This window comes from Epithele typhae, assembly GCF_022376455.1.
Source record: "Epithele typhae strain CBS 203.58 chromosome Unknown BXZ73scaffold_145, whole genome shotgun sequence".
In the NCBI taxonomy this organism is placed as follows: domain Eukaryota; kingdom Fungi; phylum Basidiomycota; class Agaricomycetes; order Polyporales; family Epitheliaceae; genus Epithele; species Epithele typhae.
Genome location: NW_025954336.1, coordinates 163 through 24,179, shown reverse-complemented (window position 1 = coordinate 24,179; position 24,017 = coordinate 163). Strand labels below are relative to the sequence as shown.

Sequence of the window (24,017 nt, the reverse complement as noted above, 5' to 3'; positions counted from 1 at the left end):
TTTTGAGTATGGGAACTGAGGATCAGGCGAGAACATCCATATCGACAGGACGTGGATCTGAACTCCGTGCTCTCGCCACATCGTATCCTTTTCTTCAGCAGGTAAGTGAGACGTCCTCTTAATGATCATCGAACTCCTTTTCACGAAAGCCAGATCGACGTGGTCTTTCCCTCATCCTTGAGCTGGAGGCTACGCTTGGCAGCTTTCCTCCAACCCGCTACCAAAAGCTGCAGAGTACCCTCACAAACTTTCTGCGAGACGCGAAGACACATGTCCGCCAGGTACCACCCCAGAGGTCTGATTTCATTGACGTTCCTCTCGGGCTTGAGCTGCGGGCATTCTCACACTTGATCGCCCAGCAATATCGTCGCGCTGTCCATCCCAGAGGGCAACGGAGAAGACCTCTGGTGTCTGGACTCCACGGGAATTTTCACGTTGGTAGTGAGCAAGGACACGTACGAAACCCTCGGCATCGTCGGCAAGCGTATGCCGTGGAAGGACTGCGAAGACGTCCACCGTGAGCCACGCTCTCCTTGTCAAGCAAGCGCCATGCTCATACTCCAGCGCAACAGTCATACGACTTTCTCTTCGCGAGGCGGACTCTGCCAAACGAGACGTAACTCTCTGCGGTTCAAAAGAACTGGCGGCTTTGGAGAAATGGGATCAACGACGAGCTCCGTGGAACATTGCGTATTATTTTCTCGAGGGTATGTCGACGTCTGTGCTCCTCGGCGTGACGCTGAACTGTGCCCTTGTGCAGCAGAGGGAGCGTCACTTCTACAGGGGAGCGCTGCTTGCGATGTGAAGACCGTGGTACGGAAGCACCACAGTAATCATATTCCCGTGCTAGATCATCGATTCGGAGCGGAAGAATACGAAAGCGACGGAGCCTTCGAATATCGGATGTCGACGTTGTTTGAATGGGTCGGTTTGGCTAGCATCGGGTCGCAAAGGTGAGCGTCCATCCACCTACATGCTGTCTGTAAATGTTGAACGCGATCGCAGGTTGTCCTCCGTGGACCGGTGCGATCCCTACATCGCGGTGTACACGCCGCCGGAACGGTCTGAAGTCGGAGACGTCACCACCATACGGGTGCAAGGCCTGATATCGCCTCGTTTTGTGAAGTCCATCATTGACACAGTATGGTGAGCGTCTTCGATTGGGTACGCTGACGACTGTTCACTCGTCATCGCCAGGTCCCCAAATGCCCTGGACGTCAAGTTTGTGGCCGTCACGGCATCATGCATCCCCACTTCTCCCGTCACATATCTTCCAGACCGCGGCTCCCAGGGCCCGCCACCGCGTTTTCCACAAGCGGATTCAATGCATACGTGGACGGTCATCTACCGACGCGAACCCGGGGAGCCTGGTGCGAGCGGCTCGTGGGCTATAGCTGAAAGTGTCGGGGGACGGGACAAACGATGGGGATAGGGGTGTCGTCAGGATCGCACGCGGCCGCTCCTCCTCCCCGCCTGGATCCTGTCCAGCTCCAGCAGAAACGCATACGCCGCCGTGTTCCGCGTCGCGCCCCGCCACGTCGGCAGGTTCTCGTACCGTGTCTCCCTCCGCTCCCAGGCGCACAACACCCCGTCGCCCTCCAGCGCCGGAAACAGTGCGCTCACCGCGCGCGCCAGCCGCCCCGCGTCCGCCACCTTCAACCTCTCCGCCCACCGCGCCCCCGCCAAGCGCCACTGCACCAGTTGCCGCTGCCCCCCGCCCCCGGCACGCTCCTCCAGTAGCGCAATCTCCGCCTCGGACACGTCCGCGACGTTGACAAGCGCGGCCTCAAGCGCGCGGCAGTGCTCCGCGAGGCCGACGAGCGCGAGCACCGACGGCGCGCGCTCGGACGCGGGCGCGAGCTGCTCGCAGAGGCGGAGGTGCACGAGCGCGGGCCACGCGCGGGCCATGCGCCCGACGTCCGCGTCCGCGAGCACGAGCGCCGCGTCCGCGTCCCGAGAGGCGATCGGCGCGTCCACGCGGAGCGACTCGAGCGCACGGAGGTCGTACAGCGGCGCGAGCGCGGGGCGAGCGGGGCGGCCGGGGCGAGCGCGAGGGTGAGCGCGCGGAGGGACGCGCCGAAGCGGGCGTGCGGGGCGCAGAGCGCGGGGAGCGGCGCCGGCGTGGGGAGCGTCGCGGCGGCGCACGGGGCGGCGGCGAGCGCGGCCCAGAGGGGAGCGAGGTCTGCGGGCGGCGGGCAGACGAGCAGCGAGAAGGCGCGGAGGCGGGGAAGGCGCGGGACGGCCAGAGCGGCGGGGGCTCGGGGTGCTCGAACGGCTTGAGGTGGCGGCAGAGGAGGGCGTCGAGGTGCGCGAGGTGCGCGAGGCACGAGAGGGCGCTGTCGGTGAGCGTGGCGACTTCGATCCGGCGGAGGGCGCGGCAGGCGGCGAGGGAGACGGCGTCGAGAGAGCTCATGTGTCGGACGTCGATGGCCTGGAGGTGTGGGCAGCGCTCTGCGATGATGCTCAGGTCTCTCCGAAGTTTTGGCCACCAATTGGCCTGCGCTGAGCAAAGGGTGGTGACAGAGGGGGACACCAGAACACGCAGCACCCGCGATCTCCGGTAGACTTCGGCCTCTCGATAGGTCGCCCGCCACGAGAGGGTCTTGAGGCGGGGAAAGAGAGTCTCACCGCCGAGCTTGTCGGCGAGCATCTCCCATACGGAAGGACGGATTTCCAGGTCCTTGTTGGACCCCTTCCCCGACCAGTACCCGATTTGATGTACGCGCGCAGCACAGCGGCGGAACGCTGGCCAGTCGTCAGCGATCAGTGGACCACTGTTCTGGATAACAGCGAGCGATGAATGAGACGATGGACGACATACGACGGACGCACGTACAGGTAAGGTAACGGGCCAGTTGGGTCCTGGGGGAAGACGACGGAAGCCGCCTATGCGGATGAGCGTCCAGACGTTGCCGTCGAAGAACGCTTCCCAAAGCGCATCACTTGCTGGCTCGGAGAGTGCGCGACATGTGAGCGCGAGGTTGAACAGCGCACGCTGGCGGCTCGCGCGATCATAACCATCCCGTGTCGGTCGTGCCCAGTCGTAGGTTACGAGCGCGTCGATGATGATCCGCAGGATCTCGTCGACCAGTAGAACCTGGTGGGACGCGGGGGACATGGAGTGTGGACTTGGCACAGGAGATCACAGCCAGGGAGGGCGGCGCTGTGTTGAGCCCGGGAGAGATGGGCGTCGAAGAGCATACCATCTTCCGTGGCTTTCAAGGTCACCACGGTTGCCAGCAACGAGTACATCGCGAGCGCTGTGGGCATCGTGAGCGTCGTGGCGAGCGCGAGCGCGTGATGTGCGTGGTCGTGACTCGGTGCCGATCCCGGAGCGGACTCGGATCTCCCTGCTTTGCGCATCGGAGGAGGCGCCGGGGGTGCTCGATGACGCAGCAGGCGTGCCTGGGCACCCAGACAGCTCCCGCGCGCAGAAGCCAGCTTGTGTCGTCCGCTCCCTCGTCTGCTCCCTCTCTCGCGCTATTTTTGGCCCACAGGCTCGCTCGCTCGCTCGGTTTCGACGGCCGTCACGGCCTTGGACACGCGCTCGAACGCAGTTGGGTGCATACAGCCACCCTCCAGCCGCGTCCGTTTCTCGTCTTTCTTCTCCGCGTGCTCCATCCGCTCACCTCGTCTCCAGCTGCATTCGACGCCGCCGCGTCAGGCCTCACCACCTCAGCGCCCGGCTTTTGTATGCTGCCTCACCCGCCCGTATCGCGTTCACGTCCTCCGCTCGCCCTTGGCGCCTCGTCTCCCTCCACGCCCAGTGTGCCGGTCGCTCGAGCCCTCGCTCGTCCCCATCTCATCCCTCGCCTTTACTCCCGCTGTCCCAGCCGCTGGTACCGTACCAGGCATTCACTGTTAGGTCACTGTATGCGTGCATACAGCGAATCCAGTGCCTCTGCTAGCCGGCATCGTCCGCGAGCAATCCATTCGCCCGGCCTAGCGCCCCAGCAGCTCCCACACGTCAACAGCTGACCGCATGCGCGCATACATCAAGACCAGTTGCGCTGCTGGTCAGCCTCTCCTCGTCCCCACATTGCCCACCAACCCGGGTCGGTACGCATCCGAACATGCGTCTATCAGAATGTGTGCTAACCTATACTTGCGGCCATGTTCCTGCTCTCTAGCTTCGCGTCCGTGGGCCAATCCCAGCCGGCGCCCTCCGTCCGTCGAGCGCATCTGTGAATTCAAGATCCCTACGAGTCCCTCCGAGCTACCGGTCCACCGCGACGACACGTAACTGGTAACCAGGACGTCTCGTGGTGCGCCTACAGTTGCCTCCGCCGTCACCATTCATCTAACCAAGCTCGCCCAACACAACGCGGCTCCCGCACAAAGGCAGTTGGAGATGCCGACGTCGTGGACGTCCTCGCTCTCGACTTACGACACGATGTTGCTGGCCCACTGGCTCGCTCGGATGCGCGCTCCAACGCAGTCCTCGACGGGGTGCATACAGCCAACCCTCTGTCTGCAGAAGCGTACGCGTGTTCCATCCGCTCATCTCATCCCCCGCCGTCCTCAACACCACGTCTTTTCTCCCTTCCCGGACCCGGTTCTTATATGCTGCCTCACCCTGCTGTCAGCGCGTTCACGTCCGGTCGCCCGTCATCCGGCTATCGTTGGCGCTTTGTCGCATTTCTCTACGACCCTGCATCGGCCTCTGTTCCGATTCGCCCTGCACCCGCTGCCCGCTGCGTACCAAACCACCTCCACATGCCGTCCAGCAACGCCCGGTGCGCCGATCGCTCCCACCGTCTCTCGTCCCCGTTTCCAACCGCTTGCAGGTGAGCACAGCACCCGGCACTCGACACACGGTACACCTACATTCCTCCTGCCTCGCTAATACAGCTCCCATACACGCCATTTGAGCACCCGTGATGCCAACACACCGACCTGCAACGCTCGTTGGACGCCATGCGTTCGTCAGCATCCATTGAGCAGGGTGTATGCGCGCGCATCTCGTCCGGAAGAAAGACCAGTTGCTCTGCTGGTCCGCCGCTCCGCGTCCTCGAGAGATCCCCATTCGCCACGTCGTCCCGACCTTGCGCGCGAGCCTGAGTAGGTACGCGTCCGACCTTAGATCCACTAGAATTCATGCCACACGTTTCATCTGTGCGTGGCAGCACGGTCGATCCGTCCTGTCACTGAACGGCCTGCTTCTGCGCGGCGCGAATCCGCCTCAACACCTCCGTGCCGACATCCCGTCCTCCGCCGACGGAACATACCATCTCGTCACATCGAGATCCCGATGCGACCCTCCGAGCTACAGGTGCCCTGCGATGACACGTAACTGGGGACGTCTTGTGGTGCGCCTACAGTCTTCTCCATCTAACCTTGCTCGCCCAGCAGATCTCACGCGTGCACTAGCGGTGTCGACCACGACGCTATCGCCACTGCCGCCGCCGCCGTGTGTCTGGCAATCCAAGGGCTCCCGGGAGAAGATGGTGTCCGTATTGTGAGCACGGACGCGTGTAGTCGTGATAATGCACTCACCGAGCACTGTTGCAATGACCAAATGACTGGTCGTGCGGACCGGGGCCTGCCACCACGTCGTTGTGGATGACACCCTGACAGCACGCGATGGCTGGCGTCCATTCGTCGCCGTCTCTGTGAGTGCCCCGTCATCATTCCAGTAATTGCTTTCTGATGCACCTCGGTCCGTGCAGGGTCGTGTACCGGGAGGACGGAGAACGCGCTCCTGTACCAGCGCCGCGTATTTTGAATGCAGTCGCGTACCCGTCCCGCTTGTGTGAGTGACGCAGACGGCTTATTCTGGGTGCGCTTTGTCTCGCTGCCGTCCCTCGTCTGCAGCGCCGCGCTCAAGAACGGGCCCGTTGTCGTGATTTCACTCAGCAAGAACCGCCGCTTCTTGCACTGGAAAGCTCTCGCTGCCCATGCAGCACAGACCTTGCGTACCGGACGCAATACCCTTGTGGAACCAATCTCGCCGCAAACGTACAGGGCAGCGCGTGTGCGGGGCTGCGCCGTCCGAGTGTCGGCGACTGGATTGGCCACCGCTTCACAGCGCAGCGCCACGACCTAGTGGGCCGACGTCACGGCTCCGGTCGTGTGCGTTCGGCTCTCGACGTGCACGCCGCGGAGCCACACGTATAGCCCTTGAGCGCAGACGTACCGGGTCTACGTTCGCTCTATGGTGTGTCTCAGGCTCCGAGTGACACACTATGTGTTCCTCTGCCAGACGTGCGGGCGCACCAGCCTAACCGACCGTTCCACAAACCATTCGACGGTGCACTCGTCTAACACACCCCGACGCCCGCAATTCACTCTTGCGTCACGGTGCCCAAGGCCACCTCGTCCAGTCCGAACGCCACCGCGGGACACCCCTGGCTCGGTGCGTCTGTTTGCGCACGGCAATGATATCTCGTTGCCGCCGTCTCCGTGAGTGTCTCATCATGACACATACCGACCCGATAATTGCTTGCTGATGAGGTCCGGCCGGGTCCGTGCAGGTTGTGTGCGCAAGGCGGTCCGCAGACGGACTGACCCGCTTACACGGTCGGCGGCGTTCCCGCACGCTCGCATGCGTTCAAATCGCACGATGGTACGTCCCTGTGGCACTCTGCACCGTCATTCAATTATACTCACAGCTTGGCGGGGAAGTCCTCTGTAGACGAACCGAATACTCGCGAGCAGCTCCCACACACGCGCGACGCCAGCATGGTACCAGAGATCCAACTGACTGTATGCGCACATGCAGCAAGACCAGTTGCTCTGCTGGTCGGTCTCTCCTCGTCCGTGAGCCAGCCCCGCTGGCCGTGTCATCCCCGCCTTGGGGCTCGCCAGCGTGGGTCGGTACGCAGAGTCCGACCCTGCATCGACCAGAATCCGTGCTGACCCATATTCCGGCTACGACCCAGTGTCCGCGGGCCGTTCACGATCCCAGCCAGCTGTCCTCCACCCCTAACACTCTCCGGGAGACGGCTTGGAGGCCGCAGTCTCGGCGGCCGCGGCCCGCTTCTCCATTGCACAAACGCGCTCAAACTGAACACCTCCGCGGCGATCATCAGGCCCTCTGCCGCAGAACGTGCGGTTTTGTCACATCAAGATCCTGACGCGACCCGGGATACCGGTGCCCTGCGACAACACGTAACTGGGAATTGGGACGTTTCGTGGTGCGCCTACAGTCGCCTCCATCATCGGCGTTCATCTAACCTTGCTCGCCCTTCACGCCGTGCGTGCAGTGCAGCCAGCGGGGATACAACAGTGGAGTCCCGCCTCGACGGCTGGCTGCGTGCGATGTCGCCGCGCGGACATTGAGTCCACCAACACCGTCGAACGTGTGTCCAACAATGGTGGCTTTCGCAACGCCATGTCGAGCTCTCGTTTTCGATTTTCATGTGTGATTTCGTTCCGTTTGACCGCTTTTCCGCACTAACTTTCCTGAAACCAGCACCCACGTTGCGCCCCCTCGCTGGGGTACACGCGCACTGCGCGAGTGCTATCCACTGGTCCTCAGACCTCCGAGCCAGCGTATCATCGCTCTCACAGAGGTTCTTGAAGCGACCTGCACTATGGGCTTCAAGTAATAGAAGCCTCACGCTCCGACAAGCTGCGGTGCCCCGCCATGCATTCAATACCCGCTTCTTCTCATCGAACGCGGCACAGTCCACCACCGTCGAGCACGGCGTGCGGTGATAGTCGCGGACATCAGGATCGGAGGGGTAACACGTTTGACCGAGTCCGGACTAAGCACCGCGTAGCGGAAACCCAGTACGGACCCCGGACTGGTTCAACATGTCCAAGGATACGGTACCGGGGTTCAATCTCGGTACGTCCTCCGCCCTCACTGTGCTTCCTCTCCGTGCTTCCCAACCTCTTGCACCCGCGCCTGACAGCAGAATGAACCACACGATGACTCTCTACGAGTTCAAACACATCTTCCACACGGAGTCCGGCTACTGCGCCCTCGGCCGGCGTCGGCTTCATCCTGCTTGCCTGGTTTGCGTTTCACCCCATGCCTCATCTGCCGGCTCTCGGCAGATAACCGCAAATGGAAGGTGGATGCGGATGTGTACAAGCATAAGCTGGCGCCGCCGTCCGGTGCCGACGTCCGTTTTTTGCCTAGGCCCGCCCTTTGCCACTTTCCCGGTACGCCGGTGCTCGATCCATGCAGCGTTCAAACAAGATCGGAGCGCGGTTACGTTGCGCCTAACAGTGAGATTAAATTACCTCTCCCGTTTGGCTGCACTGACACTGTGTCCACAGCTGCGGCCTCGGCGCCCGGCGACCTCTCGTGCCCGTCAGGCTTGTCCAATGTCGTTCAAGTGTGCACTAGAGGGACCCACCACGATGTTCTCGCTGTCGCCTCAGCGCCGCTGTGTCTGGCACTCCAAGGGTTCCCCGGAGAAGATGCCGTCCGTATCACGAGTACGGACGCGTATTGTCACAATATCGAGCGCAGTGTGCTCGCTGAGCACTGCTCCGATGGCGACGAACGACTCGCACGGCCCAGGGCAGGTTTTCCGATGCATAGGTCCATGGCATTCTGCCACATCGTCGCGGACGAAATACCTGGACACACGCGACGGCCGTCATCTCTGAGGCGCCGCGTCAGAATGTCGCTGTCTCTGTGAGTTCCCCATCATCGCGCGTACCAGGCTGGTACTAATTGCTGGCTGATGCGCCGTCCCGGTCCGTGCAGGGTCGTGTACCGGCACTGCGCATATCGAATGCAGCAGTGTGCCCCTCCCAGTCGCATGCGAAGCGATGCGAGCGGCTCATTCTGAGCGTGCCTTGTCTCGCTGCTGCTCTCGTCTGCAGCGCTGCGCTCAAGAACGCGTACGTCGTCGCAGTGATTCTTTCGCTCGGTGCTGACTATCGTGGACGGCTTCTCTTGCAGTGGAGAACCTCTCGTTGTCGATGCAGCGCAGGCTTCACGTACCGGGCTTTGCGAAATTCCTACAGAACCACGCCCGCCGCAAATGAATGGGGCAGCGTGCGTGCAGGGCCGCGCCGTCTGAGTGTCTGCGACCGCCGCATCCGCCGCGATCCGCCGGTGGCCCGACGCCACGGCTCCAGTCGTGTGCGTTCTATTTTCGATGTGCATGCTGTAGAGCCACTGGTACAGCCCTCGCGCGCAGACGTACCGGGTGTGGTTTTCGCTCTATGGCACATTGTTGGCCCCGAGTCCCGCGCCTCTGCTAGCCGTGTGGGCGCATGTTACAGTGAAAGGAGGACGGAACAGTGCACTCATCTAATTCGCCACAGCGCGGGGAAGCTTCGGTCTCTGGGCCCGCCTCGTCCTGCTCAAACACCGCCGTGGAGCACCCGGCCGGCTCGGTACGCTCGCTGTCCACGCACGATGGGTTGTCGTTCTGTGAGTGGCCCATCATCATGATCATGACGCATACCGGGTCGATAATTGCTTGCTGACGAGCTCCTCTCCGTGCGGGTCGTGTGCCGCAGGGACGTACCACCGTGTAATCTGAACATGGCATGCGAGCGTGTGGGAACGCCGTCAACCACGCACAACGGAAGCAGGTCGCTCCATCAGTGGGTCGCCGTGCGCACCCGATTATAGAGCAAGTCATATGTTTTTGCTGTGGACAAAGGACGGAGTTACTGATCACTTGCCAAGGGCGGATCACGACACCGTTTACCGGCCCTCCGGGGCCACTGTCAGTGCGAACAATGTGCCATGGCGGTACAAGGGTACCGCTTCCATACCGTGTCGTCCGGATGTGCTCAGCATGAACCAAAGGACGCGGACTAGTCCGCTTCAAGATCGCATCCATGTATGCGTGCACCACAGACCCGATGCTGTGGCCCCAGTAAGCGTTCTTTCTGTAAGCCCTGGCGCAGTGCTCACCATGGTCACCGGTGTTTCAGAGTGCGCTGCCGCGGCCCCCGAGACGGAGGGTTCTGGCGGACGTTACCACCAATCCCGAAGCGAGCGAGCGGGTGCGTGTGTGTAGTGCTCAGCACAGAGTTTCTTTTTCTCTAACAAGGTCCTGGTACAGGCAAATGCCTGGTACCATGTGCAGGAGATATTTTGCGGAGCGGCTGTGGGCGCCGATCCGCGCATCAGCCTGTCAAGTGTGCATGGAACTCCGTGGGCGAGAGTAAGTGCACAAGCTGTTGGTACCGGGTTGCACGCGAGATGTTCACTTGTCTGGCATACGGCGCTCCGTCAAGCAAGCGGCGACGGATCGTTGATAGGATCGGGTGCGGCATGGCGCCAGTATACGCGTGACATGGTTAATGAACCAGATAATGCACTCAGCGAGACACGGCCTCTCTCGCTCCCGCCTCTGCTTCCACCCCGACTCGCTGCTGCTCCCTCCTGGTACGTACACCAGATACGACGAGCTCCATTTACTGACCCCGGACAGGCTCACGTTGCGATGTCGGGCATTCAAAGCAAGACGGCCAGCGGTCCCGGCCGGATCGTAACCTATGCCAGAAGGCAGTTCAAGGTGCGTGCCTGGCTGAGAGCGGAGATGAACGAGAGCGTGGGTGAGCACCGTTCTCTTTATGTGCGCTGTGATTGTGTGTTGAAGCGACCCCGCACGGCAGCGACAAAGTCGAACACGCCCGGTGCCACGATGCGGTACACAGTGGACGACTTCCTGAAGCAGGTCTTCAAGCGATGCCACCTGGTCCTTGAGGGTTGGCCGGCGGACATCCCGTTCTGCAACCTGAGCAACGTGGGGGGCATGAAGAACCTGGAACGCCTCGCGCACGCGTGGACACAGGGCGAGATGCGCTTCGTTCCGGCCACGGACGAACACAAGGCTGCAGCGGAGGCCAACCCGATGTCTGCGGTTCCCGGCCGTCTGAACCGCGGTTTCCGGAACCGTGCACAGCGCAGCGACGTCGGAGAGAGGCACTACCGCCCGGTGACGGGGGCAGGGTACCTTCCGCAGCCACGGCCGTCGCAGGCAGTGGTGACACCCGAGATGGAGGCGGAGGTGGACGCTGAAGTGCGGTGGGCGGTGTACTTGAAGCGGAAGCGATGGCAGAGCTACGGGAACGAGCTGTCGGACGATCCGATAGACGAGTTCACGTCGGACGAGGACGAGGAGCTGACGCCGATAGTGGCGGCACGGTCGATGGAGAGGACTTGGCGACGTCCGCAGTGGACGGTTGCTGCGAAGCGTCGGCGGCTGGACTTGCGGCTTAGTGGGTTGAACTAGAAAATGTCGATGGCGTTACTTTAGAGCAAACATAATGCGTGGGGTGTTCGCCCAAGACGAATCGACTGTAATTGCGACACTGTGCACGAGTGACGAACCGGACGCTCTACACACCAATCACCCGCTCTGCACACCAACCATGAAAGACACTCTACACGCTCACCATGTAAGACGCTCTACACACCAATCATGCAAGACGCTCTGCGCACCAATCATGCTCCCCATCCCCAGCTTTATCTGCGGTACTTTCCTTGTCTTGCCACGACGCTCACCGGTAAGAGCGTCTTCAACTGGGTGAGCCGACGACTATTCACGCGAGTGCCCCGAACGTCAAGTTGAAACCCTCGGCATCGTCGGCAAGCGTATGCCGTGGAAGGACTGCGAAGACGTCCACCGTGAGCCACGCCTCTCCTTGTCAAGCAAGCGCCATGCTCATACTCCAGCGCAACAGTCATACGACTCTCTCTTCGCGAGGCGGACTCTGCCAAACGAGATGTAACTCTCTGCGGTTCGAAAGAACTGGCGGCTTTGGAGAAATGGGATCAACGACGAGCTCCGTGGAACATTGCTTATTATTTTCTGGAGGGTACGTCGACGTCTGTGCTTCTTGGCGTGACGCTGAACTGTGCCCTTTGTGCAGCAGAGGGAGCGTCACCCCTACAGGGGAGCGCTGGTTGCGATGTGAAGACCGTGGTACGGAAGCATCACAGCAAACATCTTCCCGTGATAGACCATGGTTTCGCTCAACTGGGAGCGGAAGAAGACGAAAGCAACGGGGCCTTCGAAGATCGGATGTCGACGTTGTTTGAATGGGTCGGTTTGGCTAGCATCGGGTCGGAAAGGTGAGTGTTCAAACGTTCATCCATATATGTGCTTTGTGTAGATGTTGAACACGATCACAGGTTGTCCTCCGTGGACCGATGCGATCCCTACATCGCGGTGTACACGCCACCTGAACGGTCTGAAGTCGGAGACGTCACCGCCATACGGGTGCAAGGCCTAATATCGCCTCGTTTTGCGAAGTCCATCATTGACACAGTATGGTGAGCGTCTTCGAACGGGTACGCTGACGACTGTTCACTCGTCATCGCCCAGTTCTCCAAATGCCCCGAACGTCAAGTTTGTGGCTGTCACGGCATCGTGCATCCCCACTTCTCCCGTCACTTATCTTCCAGACCGCGGCTCTCAGCGCCCACCACCGCGTTTTCCACGAGCGGATTCAACGCACACCTGGACGGTCATCTACCGACGCGAACCCGGGGAGCCTGGTGCGAGCGGCTCGTGGGCTATAGCTGAAAGTGTCGGGGGACGGGACAAACGATGGGGATAGGGGTGTCGTCAGGATCGCACGCGGCCGCTCCTCCTCCCCGCCTGGATCCTGTCCAGCTCCAGCAGAAACGCATACGCCGCCGTGTTCCGCGTCGCGCCCCGCCACGTCGGCAGGTTCTCGTACCGTGTCTCCCTCCGCTCCCAGGCGCACAACACCCCGTCGCCCTCCAGCGCCGGAAACAGTGCGCTCACCGCGCGCGCCAGCCGCCCCGCGTCCGCCACCTTCAACCTCTCCGCCCACCGCGCCCCCGCCAAGCGCCACTGCACCAGTTGCCGCTGCCCCCCGCCCCCGGCACGCTCCTCCAGTAGCGCAATCTCCGCCTCGGACACGTCCGCGACGTTGACAAGCGCGGCCTCAAGCGCGCGGCAGTGCTCCGCGAGGCCGACGAGCGCGAGCACCGACGGCGCGCGCTCGGACGCGGGCGCGAGCTGCTCGCAGAGGCGGAGGTGCACGAGCGCGGGCCACGCGCGGGCCATGCGCCCGACGTCCGCGTCCGCGAGCACGAGCGCCGCGTCCGCGTCCCGAGAGGCGATCGGCGCGTCCACGCGGAGCGACTCGAGCGCACGGAGGTCGTACAGCGGCGCGAGCGCGGGGGCGAGCGGGGCGGCCGGGGCGAGCGCGAGGGTGAGCGCGCGGAGGGACGCGCCGAAGCGGGCGTGCGGGGCGCAGAGCGCGGGGAGCGGCGCCGGCGTGGGGAGCGTCGCGGCGGCGCACGGGGCGGCGGCGAGCGCGGCCCAGAGGGGAGCGAGGTCTGCGGGCGGCGGGCAGACGAGCAGCGAGAAGGCGCGGAGGCGGGGGAAGGCGCGGGACGGCCAGAGCGGCGGGGGCTCGGGGTGCTCGAACGGCTTGAGGTGGCGGCAGAGGAGGGCGTCGAGGTGCGCGAGGTGCGCGAGGCACGAGAGGGCGCTGTCGGTGAGCGTGGCGACTTCGATCCGGCGGAGGGCGCGGCAGGCGGCGAGGGAGACGGCGTCGAGAGAGCTCATGTGTCGGACGTCGATGGCCTGGAGGTGTGGGCAGCGCTCTGCGATGATGCTCAGGTCTCTCCGAAGTTTTGGCCACCAATTGGCCTGCGCTGAGCAAAGGGTGGTGACAGAGGGGGACACCAGAACACGCAGCACCCGCGATCTCCGGTAGACTTCGGCCTCTCGATAGGTCGCCCGCCACGAGAGGGTCTTGAGGCGGGGAAAGAGAGTCTCACCGCCGAGCTTGTCGGCGAGCATCTCCCATACGGAAGGACGGATTTCCAGGTCCTTGTTGGACCCCTTCCCCGACCAGTACCCGATTTGATGTACGCGCGCAGCACAGCGGCGGAACGCTGGCCAGTCGTCAGCGATCAGTGGACCACTGTTCTGGATAACAGCGAGCGATGAATGAGACGATGGACGACATACGACGGACGCACGTACAGGTAAGGTAACGGGCCAGTTGGGTCCTGGGGGAAGACGACGGAAGCCGCCTATGCGGATGAGCGTCCAGACGTTGCCGTCGAAGAACGCTTCCCAAAGCGCATCACTTGCTGGCTCGGAGAGTGCGCGACATGTGAGCGCGAGGTTGAACAGCGCACGCTGGCGGCTCGCGCGATCATAACCATCCCGTGTCGGTCGTGCCCAGTCGTAGGTTACGAGCGCGTCGATGATGATCCGCAGGATCTCGTCGACCAGTAGAACCTGGTGGGACGCGGGGGACATGGAGTGTGGACTTGGCACAGGAGATCACAGCCAGGGAGGGCGGCGCTGTGTTGAGCCCGGGAGAGATGGGCGTCGAAGAGCATACCATCTTCCGTGGCTTTCAAGGTCACCACGGTTGCCAGCAACGAGTACATCGCGAGCGCTGTGGGCATCGTGAGCGTCGTGGCGAGCGCGAGCGCGTGATGTGCGTGGTCGTGACTCGGTGCCGATCCCGGAGCGGACTCGGATCTCCCTGCTTTGCGCATCGGAGGAGGCGCCGGGGGTGCTCGATGACGCAGCAGGCGTGCCTGGGCACCCAGACAGCTCCCGCGCGCAGAAGCCAGCTTGTGTCGTCCGCTCCCTCGTCTGCTCCCTCTCTCGCGCTATTTTTGGCCCACAGGCTCGCTCGCTCGCTCGGTTTCGACGGCCGTCACGGCCTTGGACACGCGCTCGAACGCAGTTGGGTGCATACAGCCACCCTCCAGCCGCGTCCGTTTCTCGTCTTTCTTCTCCGCGTGCTCCATCCGCTCACCTCGTCTCCAGCTGCATTCGACGCCGCCGCGTCAGGCCTCACCACCTCAGCGCCCGGCTTTTGTATGCTGCCTCACCCGCCCGTATCGCGTTCACGTCCTCCGCTCGCCCTTGGCGCCTCGTCTCCCTCCACGCCCAGTGTGCCGGTCGCTCGAGCCCTCGCTCGTCCCCATCTCATCCCTCGCCTTTACTCCCGCTGTCCCAGCCGCTGGTACCGTACCAGGCATTCACTGTTAGGTCACTGTATGCGTGCATACAGCGAATCCAGTGCCTCTGCTAGCCGGCATCGTCCGCGAGCAATCCATTCGCCCGGCCTAGCGCCCCAGCAGCTCCCACACGTCAACAGCTGACCGCATGCGCGCATACATCAAGACCAGTTGCGCTGCTGGTCAGCCTCTCCTCGTCCCCACATTGCCCACCAACCCGGGTCGGTACGCATCCGAACATGCGTCTATCAGAATGTGTGCTAACCTATACTTGCGGCCATGTTCCTGCTCTCTAGCTTCGCGTCCGTGGGCCAATCCCAGCCGGCGCCCTCCGTCCGTCGAGCGCATCTGTGAATTCAAGATCCCTACGAGTCCCTCCGAGCTACCGGTCCACCGCGACGACACGTAACTGGTAACCAGGACGTCTCGTGGTGCGCCTACAGTTGCCTCCGCCGTCACCATTCATCTAACCAAGCTCGCCCAACACAACGCGGCTCCCGCACAAAGGCAGTTGGAGATGCCGACGTCGTGGACGTCCTCGCTCTCGACTTACGACACGATGTTGCTGGCCCACTGGCTCGCTCGGATGCGCGCTCCAACGCAGTCCTCGACGGGGTGCATACAGCCAACCCTCTGTCTGCAGAAGCGTACGCGTGTTCCATCCGCTCATCTCATCCCCCGCCGTCCTCAACACCACGTCTTTTCTCCCTTCCCGGACCCGGTTCTTATATGCTGCCTCACCCTGCTGTCAGCGCGTTCACGTCCGGTCGCCCGTCATCCGGCTATCGTTGGCGCTTTGTCGCATTTCTCTACGACCCTGCATCGGCCTCTGTTCCGATTCGCCCTGCACCCGCTGCCCGCTGCGTACCAAACCACCTCCACATGCCGTCCAGCAACGCCCGGTGCGCCGATCGCTCCCACCGTCTCTCGTCCCCGTTTCCAACCGCTTGCAGGTGAGCACAGCACCCGGCACTCGACACACGGTACACCTACATTCCTCCTGCCTCGCTAATACAGCTCCCATACACGCCATTTGAGCACCCGTGATGCCAACACACCGACCTGCAACGCTCGTTGGACGCCATGCGTTCGTCAGCATCCATTGAGCAGGGTGTATGCGCGCGCATCTCGTCCGGAAGAAAGACCAGTTGCTCTGCTGGTCCGCCGCTCCGCGTCCTCGAGAGATCCCCATTCGCCACGTCGTCCCGACCTTGCGCGCGAGCCTGAGTAGGTACGCGTCCGACCTTAGATCCACTAGAATTCATGCCACACGTTTCATCTGTGCGTGGCAGCACGGTCGATCCGTCCTGTCACTGAACGGCCTGCTTCTGCGCGGCGCGAATCCGCCTCAACACCTCCGTGCCGACATCCCGTCCTCCGCCGACGGAACATACCATCTCGTCACATCGAGATCCCGATGCGACCCTCCGAGCTACAGGTGCCCTGCGATGACACGTAACTGGGGACGTCTTGTGGTGCGCCTACAGTCTTCTCCATCTAACCTTGCTCGCCCAGCAGATCTCACGCGTGCACTAGCGGTGTCGACCACGACGCTATCGCCACTGCCGCCGCCGCCGTGTGTCTGGCAATCCAAGGGCTCCCGGGAGAAGATGGTGTCCGTATTGTGAGCACGGACGCGTGTAGTCGTGATAATGCACTCACCGAGCACTGTTGCAATGACCAAATGACTGGTCGTGCGGACCGGGGCCTGCCACCACGTCGTTGTGGATGACACCCTGACAGCACGCGATGGCTGGCGTCCATTCGTCGCCGTCTCTGTGAGTGCCCCGTCATCATTCCAGTAATTGCTTTCTGATGCACCTCGGTCCGTGCAGGGTCGTGTACCGGGAGGACGGAGAACGCGCTCCTGTACCAGCGCCGCGTATTTTGAATGCAGTCGCGTACCCGTCCCGCTTGTGTGAGTGACGCAGACGGCTTATTCTGGGTGCGCTTTGTCTCGCTGCCGTCCCTCGTCTGCAGCGCCGCGCTCAAGAACGGGCCCGTTGTCGTGATTTCACTCAGCAAGAACCGCCGCTTCTTGCACTGGAAAGCTCTCGCTGCCCATGCAGCACAGACCTTGCGTACCGGACGCAATACCCTTGTGGAACCAATCTCGCCGCAAACGTACAGGGCAGCGCGTGTGCGGGGCTGCGCCGTCCGAGTGTCGGCGACTGGATTGGCCACCGCTTCACAGCGCAGCGCCACGACCTAGTGGGCCGACGTCACGGCTCCGGTCGTGTGCGTTCGGCTCTCGACGTGCACGCCGCGGAGCCACACGTATAGCCCTTGAGCGCAGACGTACCGGGTCTACGTTCGCTCTATGGTGTGTCTCAGGCTCCGAGTGACACACTATGTGTTCCTCTGCCAGACGTGCGGGCGCACCAGCCTAACCGACCGTTCCACAAACCATTCGACGGTGCACTCGTCTAACACACCCCGACGCCCGCAATTCACTCTTGCGTCACGGTGCCCAAGGCCACCTCGTCCAGTCCGAACGCCACCGCGGGACACCCCTGGCTCGGTGCGTCTGTTTGCGCACGGCAATGATATCTCGTTGCCGCCGTCTCCGTGAGTGTCTCATCATGACACATACCGACCCGATAATTGCTTGCTGATGAGGTCCGGCCGGGTCCGTGCAGGTTGTGTGCGCAAGGCGGTCCGCAGACGGACTGACCCGCTTACACGGTCGGCGGCGTTCCCGCACGCTCGCATGCGTTCAAATCGCACGATGGTACGTCCCTGTGGCACTCTGCACCGTCATTCAATTATACTCACAGCTTGGCGGGGAAGTCCTCTGTAGACGAACCGAATACTCGCGAGCAGCTCCCACACACGCGCGACGCCAGCATGGTACCAGAGATCCAACTGACTGTATGCGCACATGCAGCAAGACCAGTTGCTCTGCTGGTCGGTCTCTCCTCGTCCGTGAGCCAGCCCCGCTGGCCGTGTCATCCCCGCCTTGGGGCTCGCCAGCGTGGGTCGGTACGCAGAGTCCGACCCTGCATCGACCAGAATCCGTGCTGACCCATATTCCGGCTACGACCCAGTGTCCGCGGGCCGTTCACGATCCCAGCCAGCTGTCCTCCACCCCTAACACTCTCCGGGAGACGGCTTGGAGGCCGCAGTCTCGGCGGCCGCGGCCCGCTTCTCCATTGCACAAACGCGCTCAAACTGAACACCTCCGCGGCGATCATCAGGCCCTCTGCCGCAGAACGTGCGGTTTTGTCACATCAAGATCCTGACGCGACCCGGGATACCGGTGCCCTGCGACAACACGTAACTGGGAATTGGGACGTTTCGTGGTGCGCCTACAGTCGCCTCCATCATCGGCGTTCATCTAACCTTGCTCGCCCTTCACGCCGTGCGTGCAGTGCAGCCAGCGGGGATACAACAGTGGAGTCCCGCCTCGACGGCTGGCTGCGTGCGATGTCGCCGCGCGGACATTGAGTCCACCAACACCGTCGAACGTGTGTCCAACAATGGTGGCTTTCGCAACGCCATGTCGAGCTCTCGTTTTCGATTTTCATGTGTGATTTCGTTCCGTTTGACCGCTTTTCCGCACTAACTTTCCTGAAACCAGCACCCACGTTGCGCCCCCTCGCTGGGGTACACGCGCACTGCGCGAGTGCTATCCACTGGTCCTCAGACCTCCGAGCCAGCGTATCATCGCTCTCACAGAGGTTCTTGAAGCGACCTGCACTATGGGCTTCAAGTAATAGAAGCCTCACGCTCCGACAAGCTGCGGTGCCCCGCCATGCATTCAATACCCGCTTCTTCTCATCGAACGCGGCACAGTCCACCACCGTCGAGCACGGCGTGCGGTGATAGTCGCGGACATCAGGATCGGAGGGGTAACACGTTTGACCGAGTCCGGACTAAGCACCGCGTAGCGGAAACCCAGTACGGACCCCGGACTGGTTCAACATGTCCAAGGATACGGTACCGGGGTTCAATCTCGGTACGTCCTCCGCCCTCACTGTGCTTCCTCTCCGTGCTTCCCAACCTCTTGCACCCGCGCCTGACAGCAGAATGAACCACACGATGACTCTCTACGAGTTCAAACACATCTTCCACACGGAGTCCGGCTACTGCGCCCTCGGCCGGCGTCGGCTTCATCCTGCTTGCCTGGTTTGCGTTTCACCCCATGCCTCATCTGCCGGCTCTCGGCAGATAACCGCAAATGGAAGGTGGATGCGGATGTGTACAAGCATAAGCTGGCGCCGCCGTCCGGTGCCGACGTCCGTTTTTTGCCTAGGCCCGCCCTTTGCCACTTTCCCGGTACGCCGGTGCTCGATCCATGCAGCGTTCAAACAAGATCGGAGCGCGGTTACGTTGCGCCTAACAGTGAGATTAAATTACCTCTCCCGTTTGGCTGCACTGACACTGTGTCCACAGCTGCGGCCTCGGCGCCCGGCGACCTCTCGTGCCCGTCAGGCTTGTCCAATGTCGTTCAAGTGTGCACTAGAGGGACCCACCACGATGTTCTCGCTGTCGCCTCAGCGCCGCTGTGTCTGGCACTCCAAGGGTTCCCCGGAGAAGATGCCGTCCGTATCACGAGTACGGACGCGTATTGTCACAATATCGAGCGCAGTGTGCTCGCTGAGCACTGCTCCGATGGCGACGAACGACTCGCACGGCCCAGGGCAGGTTTTCCGATGCATAGGTCCATGGCATTCTGCCACATCGTCGCGGACGAAATACCTGGACACACGCGACGGCCGTCATCTCTGAGGCGCCGCGTCAGAATGTCGCTGTCTCTGTGAGTTCCCCATCATCGCGCGTACCAGGCTGGTACTAATTGCTGGCTGATGCGCCGTCCCGGTCCGTGCAGGGTCGTGTACCGGCACTGCGCATATCGAATGCAGCAGTGTGCCCCTCCCAGTCGCATGCGAAGCGATGCGAGCGGCTCATTCTGAGCGTGCCTTGTCTCGCTGCTGCTCTCGTCTGCAGCGCTGCGCTCAAGAACGCGTACGTCGTCGCAGTGATTCTTTCGCTCGGTGCTGACTATCGTGGACGGCTTCTCTTGCAGTGGAGAACCTCTCGTTGTCGATGCAGCGCAGGCTTCACGTACCGGGCTTTGCGAAATTCCTACAGAACCACGCCCGCCGCAAATGAATGGGGCAGCGTGCGTGCAGGGCCGCGCCGTCTGAGTGTCTGCGACCGCCGCATCCGCCGCGATCCGCCGGTGGCCCGACGCCACGGCTCCAGTCGTGTGCGTTCTATTTTCGATGTGCATGCTGTAGAGCCACTGGTACAGCCCTCGCGCGCAGACGTACCGGGTGTGGTTTTCGCTCTATGGCACATTGTTGGCCCCGAGTCCCGCGCCTCTGCTAGCCGTGTGGGCGCATGTTACAGTGAAAGGAGGACGGAACAGTGCACTCATCTAATTCGCCACAGCGCGGGGAAGCTTCGGTCTCTGGGCCCGCCTCGTCCTGCTCAAACACCGCCGTGGAGCACCCGGCCGGCTCGGTACGCTCGCTGTCCACGCACGATGGGTTGTCGTTCTGTGAGTGGCCCATCATCATGATCATGACGCATACCGGGTCGATAATTGCTTGCTGACGAGCTCCTCTCCGTGCGGGTCGTGTGCCGCAGGGACGTACCACCGTGTAATCTGAACATGGCATGCGAGCGTGTGGGAACGCCGTCAACCACGCACAACGGAAGCAGGTCGCTCCATCAGTGGGTCGCCGTGCGCACCCGATTATAGAGCAAGTCATATGTTTTTGCTGTGGACAAAGGACGGAGTTACTGATCACTTGCCAAGGGCGGATCACGACACCGTTTACCGGCCCTCCGGGGCCACTGTCAGTGCGAACAATGTGCCATGGCGGTACAAGGGTACCGCTTCCATACCGTGTCGTCCGGATGTGCTCAGCATGAACCAAAGGACGCGGACTAGTCCGCTTCAAGATCGCATCCATGTATGCGTGCACCACAGACCCGATGCTGTGGCCCCAGTAAGCGTTCTTTCTGTAAGCCCTGGCGCAGTGCTCACCATGGTCACCGGTGTTTCAGAGTGCGCTGCCGCGGCCCCCGAGACGGAGGGTTCTGGCGGACGTTACCACCAATCCCGAAGCGAGCGAGCGGGTGCGTGTGTGTAGTGCTCAGCACAGAGTTTCTTTTTCTCTAACAAGGTCCTGGTACAGGCAAATGCCTGGTACCATGTGCAGGAGATATTTTGCGGAGCGGCTGTGGGCGCCGATCCGCGCATCAGCCTGTCAAGTGTGCATGGAACTCCGTGGGCGAGAGTAAGTGCACAAGCTGTTGGTACCGGGTTGCACGCGAGATGTTCACTTGTCTGGCATACGGCGCTCCGTCAAGCAAGCGGCGACGGATCGTTGATAGGATCGGGTGCGGCATGGCGCCAGTATACGCGTGACATGGTTAATGAACCAGATAATGCACTCAGCGAGACACGGCCTCTCTCGCTCCCGCCTCTGCTTCCACCCCGACTCGCTGCTGCTCCCTCCTGGTACGTACACCAGATACGACGAGCTCCATTTACTGACCCCGGACAGGCTCACGTTGCGATGTCGGGCATTCAAAGCAAGACGGCCAGCGGTCCCGGCCGGATCGTAACCTATGCCAGAAGGCAGTTCAAGGTGCGTGCCTGGCTGAGAGCGGAGATGAACGAGAGCGTGGGTGAGCACCGTTCTCTTTATGTGCGCTGTGATTGTGTGTTGAAGCGACCCCGCACGGCAGCGACAAAGTCGAACACGCCCGGTGCCACGATGCGGTACACAGTGGACGACTTCCTGAAGCAGGTCTTCAAGCGATGCCACCTGGTCCTTGAGGGTTGGCCGGCGGACATCCCGTTCTGCAACCTGAGCAACGTGGGGGGCATGAAGAACCTGGAACGCCTCGCGCACGCGTGGACACAGGGCGAGATGCGCTTCGTTCCGGCCACGGACGAACACAAGGCTGCAGCGGAGGCCAACCCGATGTCTGCGGTTCCCGGCCGTCTGAACCGCGGTTTCCGGAACCGTGCACAGCGCAGCGACGTCGGAGAGAGGCACTACCGCCCGGTGACGGGGGCAGGGTACCTTCCGCAGCCACGGCCGTCGCAGGCAGTGGTGACACCCGAGATGGAGGCGGAGGTGGACGCTGAAGTGCGGTGGGCGGTGTACTTGAAGCGGAAGCGATGGCAGAGCTACGGGAACGAGCTGTCGGACGATCCGATAGACGAGTTCACGTCGGACGAGGACGAGGAGCTGACGCCGATAGTGGCGGCACGGTCGATGGAGAGGACTTGGCGACGTCCGCAGTGGACGGTTGCTGCGAAGCGTCGGCGGCTGGACTTGCGGCTTAGTGGGTTGAACTAGAAAATGTCGATGGCGTTACTTTAGAGCAAACATAATGCGTGGGGTGTTCGCCCAAGACGAATCGACTGTAATTGCGACACTGTGCACGAGTGACGAACCGGACGCTCTACACACCAATCACCCGCTCTGCACACCAACCATGAAAGACACTCTACACGCTCACCATGTAAGACGCTCTACACACCAATCATGCAAGACGCTCTGCGCACCAATCATGCTCCCCATCCCCAGCTTTATCTGCGGTACTTTCCTTGTCTTGCCACGACGCTCACCGGTAAGAGCGTCTTCAACTGGGTGAGCCGACGACTATTCACGCGAGTGCCCCGAACGTCAAGTTGAAACCCTCGGCATCGTCGGCAAGCGTATGCCGTGGAAGGACTGCGAAGACGTCCACCGTGAGCCACGCCTCTCCTTGTCAAGCAAGCGCCATGCTCATACTCCAGCGCAACAGTCATACGACTCTCTCTTCGCGAGGCGGACTCTGCCAAACGAGATGTAACTCTCTGCGGTTCGAAAGAACTGGCGGCTTTGGAGAAATGGGATCAACGACGAGCTCCGTGGAACATTGCTTATTATTTTCTGGAGGGTACGTCGACGTCTGTGCTTCTTGGCGTGACGCTGAACTGTGCCCTTTGTGCAGCAGAGGGAGCGTCACCCCTACAGGGGAGCGCTGGTTGCGATGTGAAGACCGTGGTACGGAAGCATCACAGCAAACATCTTCCCGTGATAGACCATGGTTTCGCTCAACTGGGAGCGGAAGAAGACGAAAGCAACGGGGCCTTCGAAGATCGGATGTCGACGTTGTTTGAATGGGTCGGTTTGGCTAGCATCGGGTCGGAAAGGTGAGTGTTCAAACGTTCATCCATATATGTGCTTTGTGTAGATGTTGAACACGATCACAGGTTGTCCTCCGTGGACCGATGCGATCCCTACATCGCGGTGTACACGCCACCTGAACGGTCTGAAGTCGGAGACGTCACCGCCATACGGGTGCAAGGCCTAATATCGCCTCGTTTTGCGAAGTCCATCATTGACACAGTATGGTGAGCGTCTTCGAACGGGTACGCTGACGACTGTTCACTCGTCATCGCCCAGTTCTCCAAATGCCCCGAACGTCAAGTTTGTGGCTGTCACGGCATCGTGCATCCCCACTTCTCCCGTCACTTATCTTCCAGACCGCGGCTCTCAGCGCCCACCACCGCGTTTTCCACGAGCGGATTCAACGCACACCTGGACGGTCATCTACCGACGCGAACCCGGGGAGCCTGGTGCGAGCGGCTCGTGGGCTATAGCTGAAAGTGTCGGGGGACGGGACAAACGATGGGGATAGGGGTGTCGTCAGGATCGCACGCGGCCGCTCCTCCTCCCCGCCTGGATCCTGTCCAGCTCCAGCAGAAACGCATACGCCGCCGTGTTCCGCGTCGCGCCCCGCCACGTCGGCAGGTTCTCGTACCGTGTCTCCCTCCGCTCCCAGGCGCACAACACCCCGTCGCCCTCCAGCGCCGGAAACAGTGCGCTCACCGCGCGCGCCAGCCGCCCCGCGTCCGCCACCTTCAACCTCTCCGCCCACCGCGCCCCCGCCAAGCGCCACTGCACCAGTTGCCGCTGCCCCCGCCCCCGGCACGCTCCTCCAGTAGCGCAATCTCCGCCTCGGACACGTCCGCGACGTTGACAAGCGCGGCCTCAAGCGCGCGGCAGTGCTCCGCGAGCCGACGAGCGCGAGCACCGACGGCGCGCGCTCGGACGCGGGCGCGAGCTGCTCGCAGAGGCGGAGGTGCACGAGCGCGGGCACGCGCGGG

The 24,017-nt window shown here is 62.0% G+C and overlaps 7 protein-coding genes across 7 annotated transcripts; 5 read left to right on the top strand and 2 right to left on the bottom strand.

Annotated features, from left to right (window-relative positions):
- Positions 1-218: 218 nt before the first annotated feature.
- Positions 219-1,432, top strand: BXZ73DRAFT_57292 (ribonuclease P 40kDa subunit-domain-containing protein; the record flags this gene model as incomplete). Its single annotated transcript, XM_048021556.1, has 6 exons — positions 219-295; positions 360-517; positions 573-721; positions 784-953; positions 1,006-1,146; positions 1,198-1,432. Coding segments are annotated over 6 exons (930 nt in total), but the record flags the coding sequence as incomplete, so codon positions are not given.
- Positions 1,433-1,440: 8 nt separating this feature from the next.
- Positions 1,441-3,118, bottom strand: BXZ73DRAFT_82923 (uncharacterized protein; the record flags this gene model as incomplete). The annotated part of the gene is given in 3 exon segments (XM_048023819.1): positions 1,441-2,182; positions 2,202-2,779; positions 2,837-3,118. The coding sequence occupies 3 exon segments, from the start codon at positions 3,116-3,118 to the stop codon at positions 1,441-1,443; spliced, it is 1,602 nt and encodes a 533-aa protein (XP_047871312.1).
- Positions 3,119-10,418: 7,300 nt separating this feature from the next.
- Positions 10,419-10,946, top strand: BXZ73DRAFT_22814 (uncharacterized protein; the record flags this gene model as incomplete). Its single annotated transcript, XM_048017659.1, has 2 exons — positions 10,419-10,479; positions 10,540-10,946. Coding segments are annotated over 2 exons (468 nt in total), but the record flags the coding sequence as incomplete, so codon positions are not given.
- Positions 10,947-11,496: 550 nt separating this feature from the next.
- Positions 11,497-12,489, top strand: BXZ73DRAFT_57282 (uncharacterized protein; the record flags this gene model as incomplete). Its single annotated transcript, XM_048021555.1, has 5 exons — positions 11,497-11,554; positions 11,611-11,759; positions 11,823-12,001; positions 12,062-12,202; positions 12,255-12,489. Coding segments are annotated over 5 exons (762 nt in total), but the record flags the coding sequence as incomplete, so codon positions are not given.
- An 8-nt stretch (positions 12,490-12,497) lies between these two features.
- Positions 12,498-14,177, bottom strand: BXZ73DRAFT_108167 (uncharacterized protein; the record flags this gene model as incomplete). The annotated part of the gene is made up of 2 exons (XM_048017092.1): positions 12,498-13,838; positions 13,896-14,177. The coding sequence occupies 2 exons, from the start codon at positions 14,175-14,177 to the stop codon at positions 12,498-12,500; spliced, it is 1,623 nt and encodes a 540-aa protein (XP_047871309.1).
- Positions 14,178-21,477: 7,300 nt separating this feature from the next.
- Positions 21,478-22,005, top strand: BXZ73DRAFT_19122 (uncharacterized protein; the record flags this gene model as incomplete). The annotated part of the gene is made up of 2 exons (XM_048017576.1): positions 21,478-21,538; positions 21,599-22,005. Coding segments are annotated over 2 exons (468 nt in total), but the record flags the coding sequence as incomplete, so codon positions are not given.
- A 550-nt stretch (positions 22,006-22,555) lies between these two features.
- Positions 22,556-23,548, top strand: BXZ73DRAFT_57278 (uncharacterized protein; the record flags this gene model as incomplete). Its single annotated transcript, XM_048021554.1, has 5 exons — positions 22,556-22,613; positions 22,670-22,818; positions 22,882-23,060; positions 23,121-23,261; positions 23,314-23,548. Coding segments are annotated over 5 exons (762 nt in total), but the record flags the coding sequence as incomplete, so codon positions are not given.
- Between the last annotated feature and the right edge of the window lie 469 nt (positions 23,549-24,017).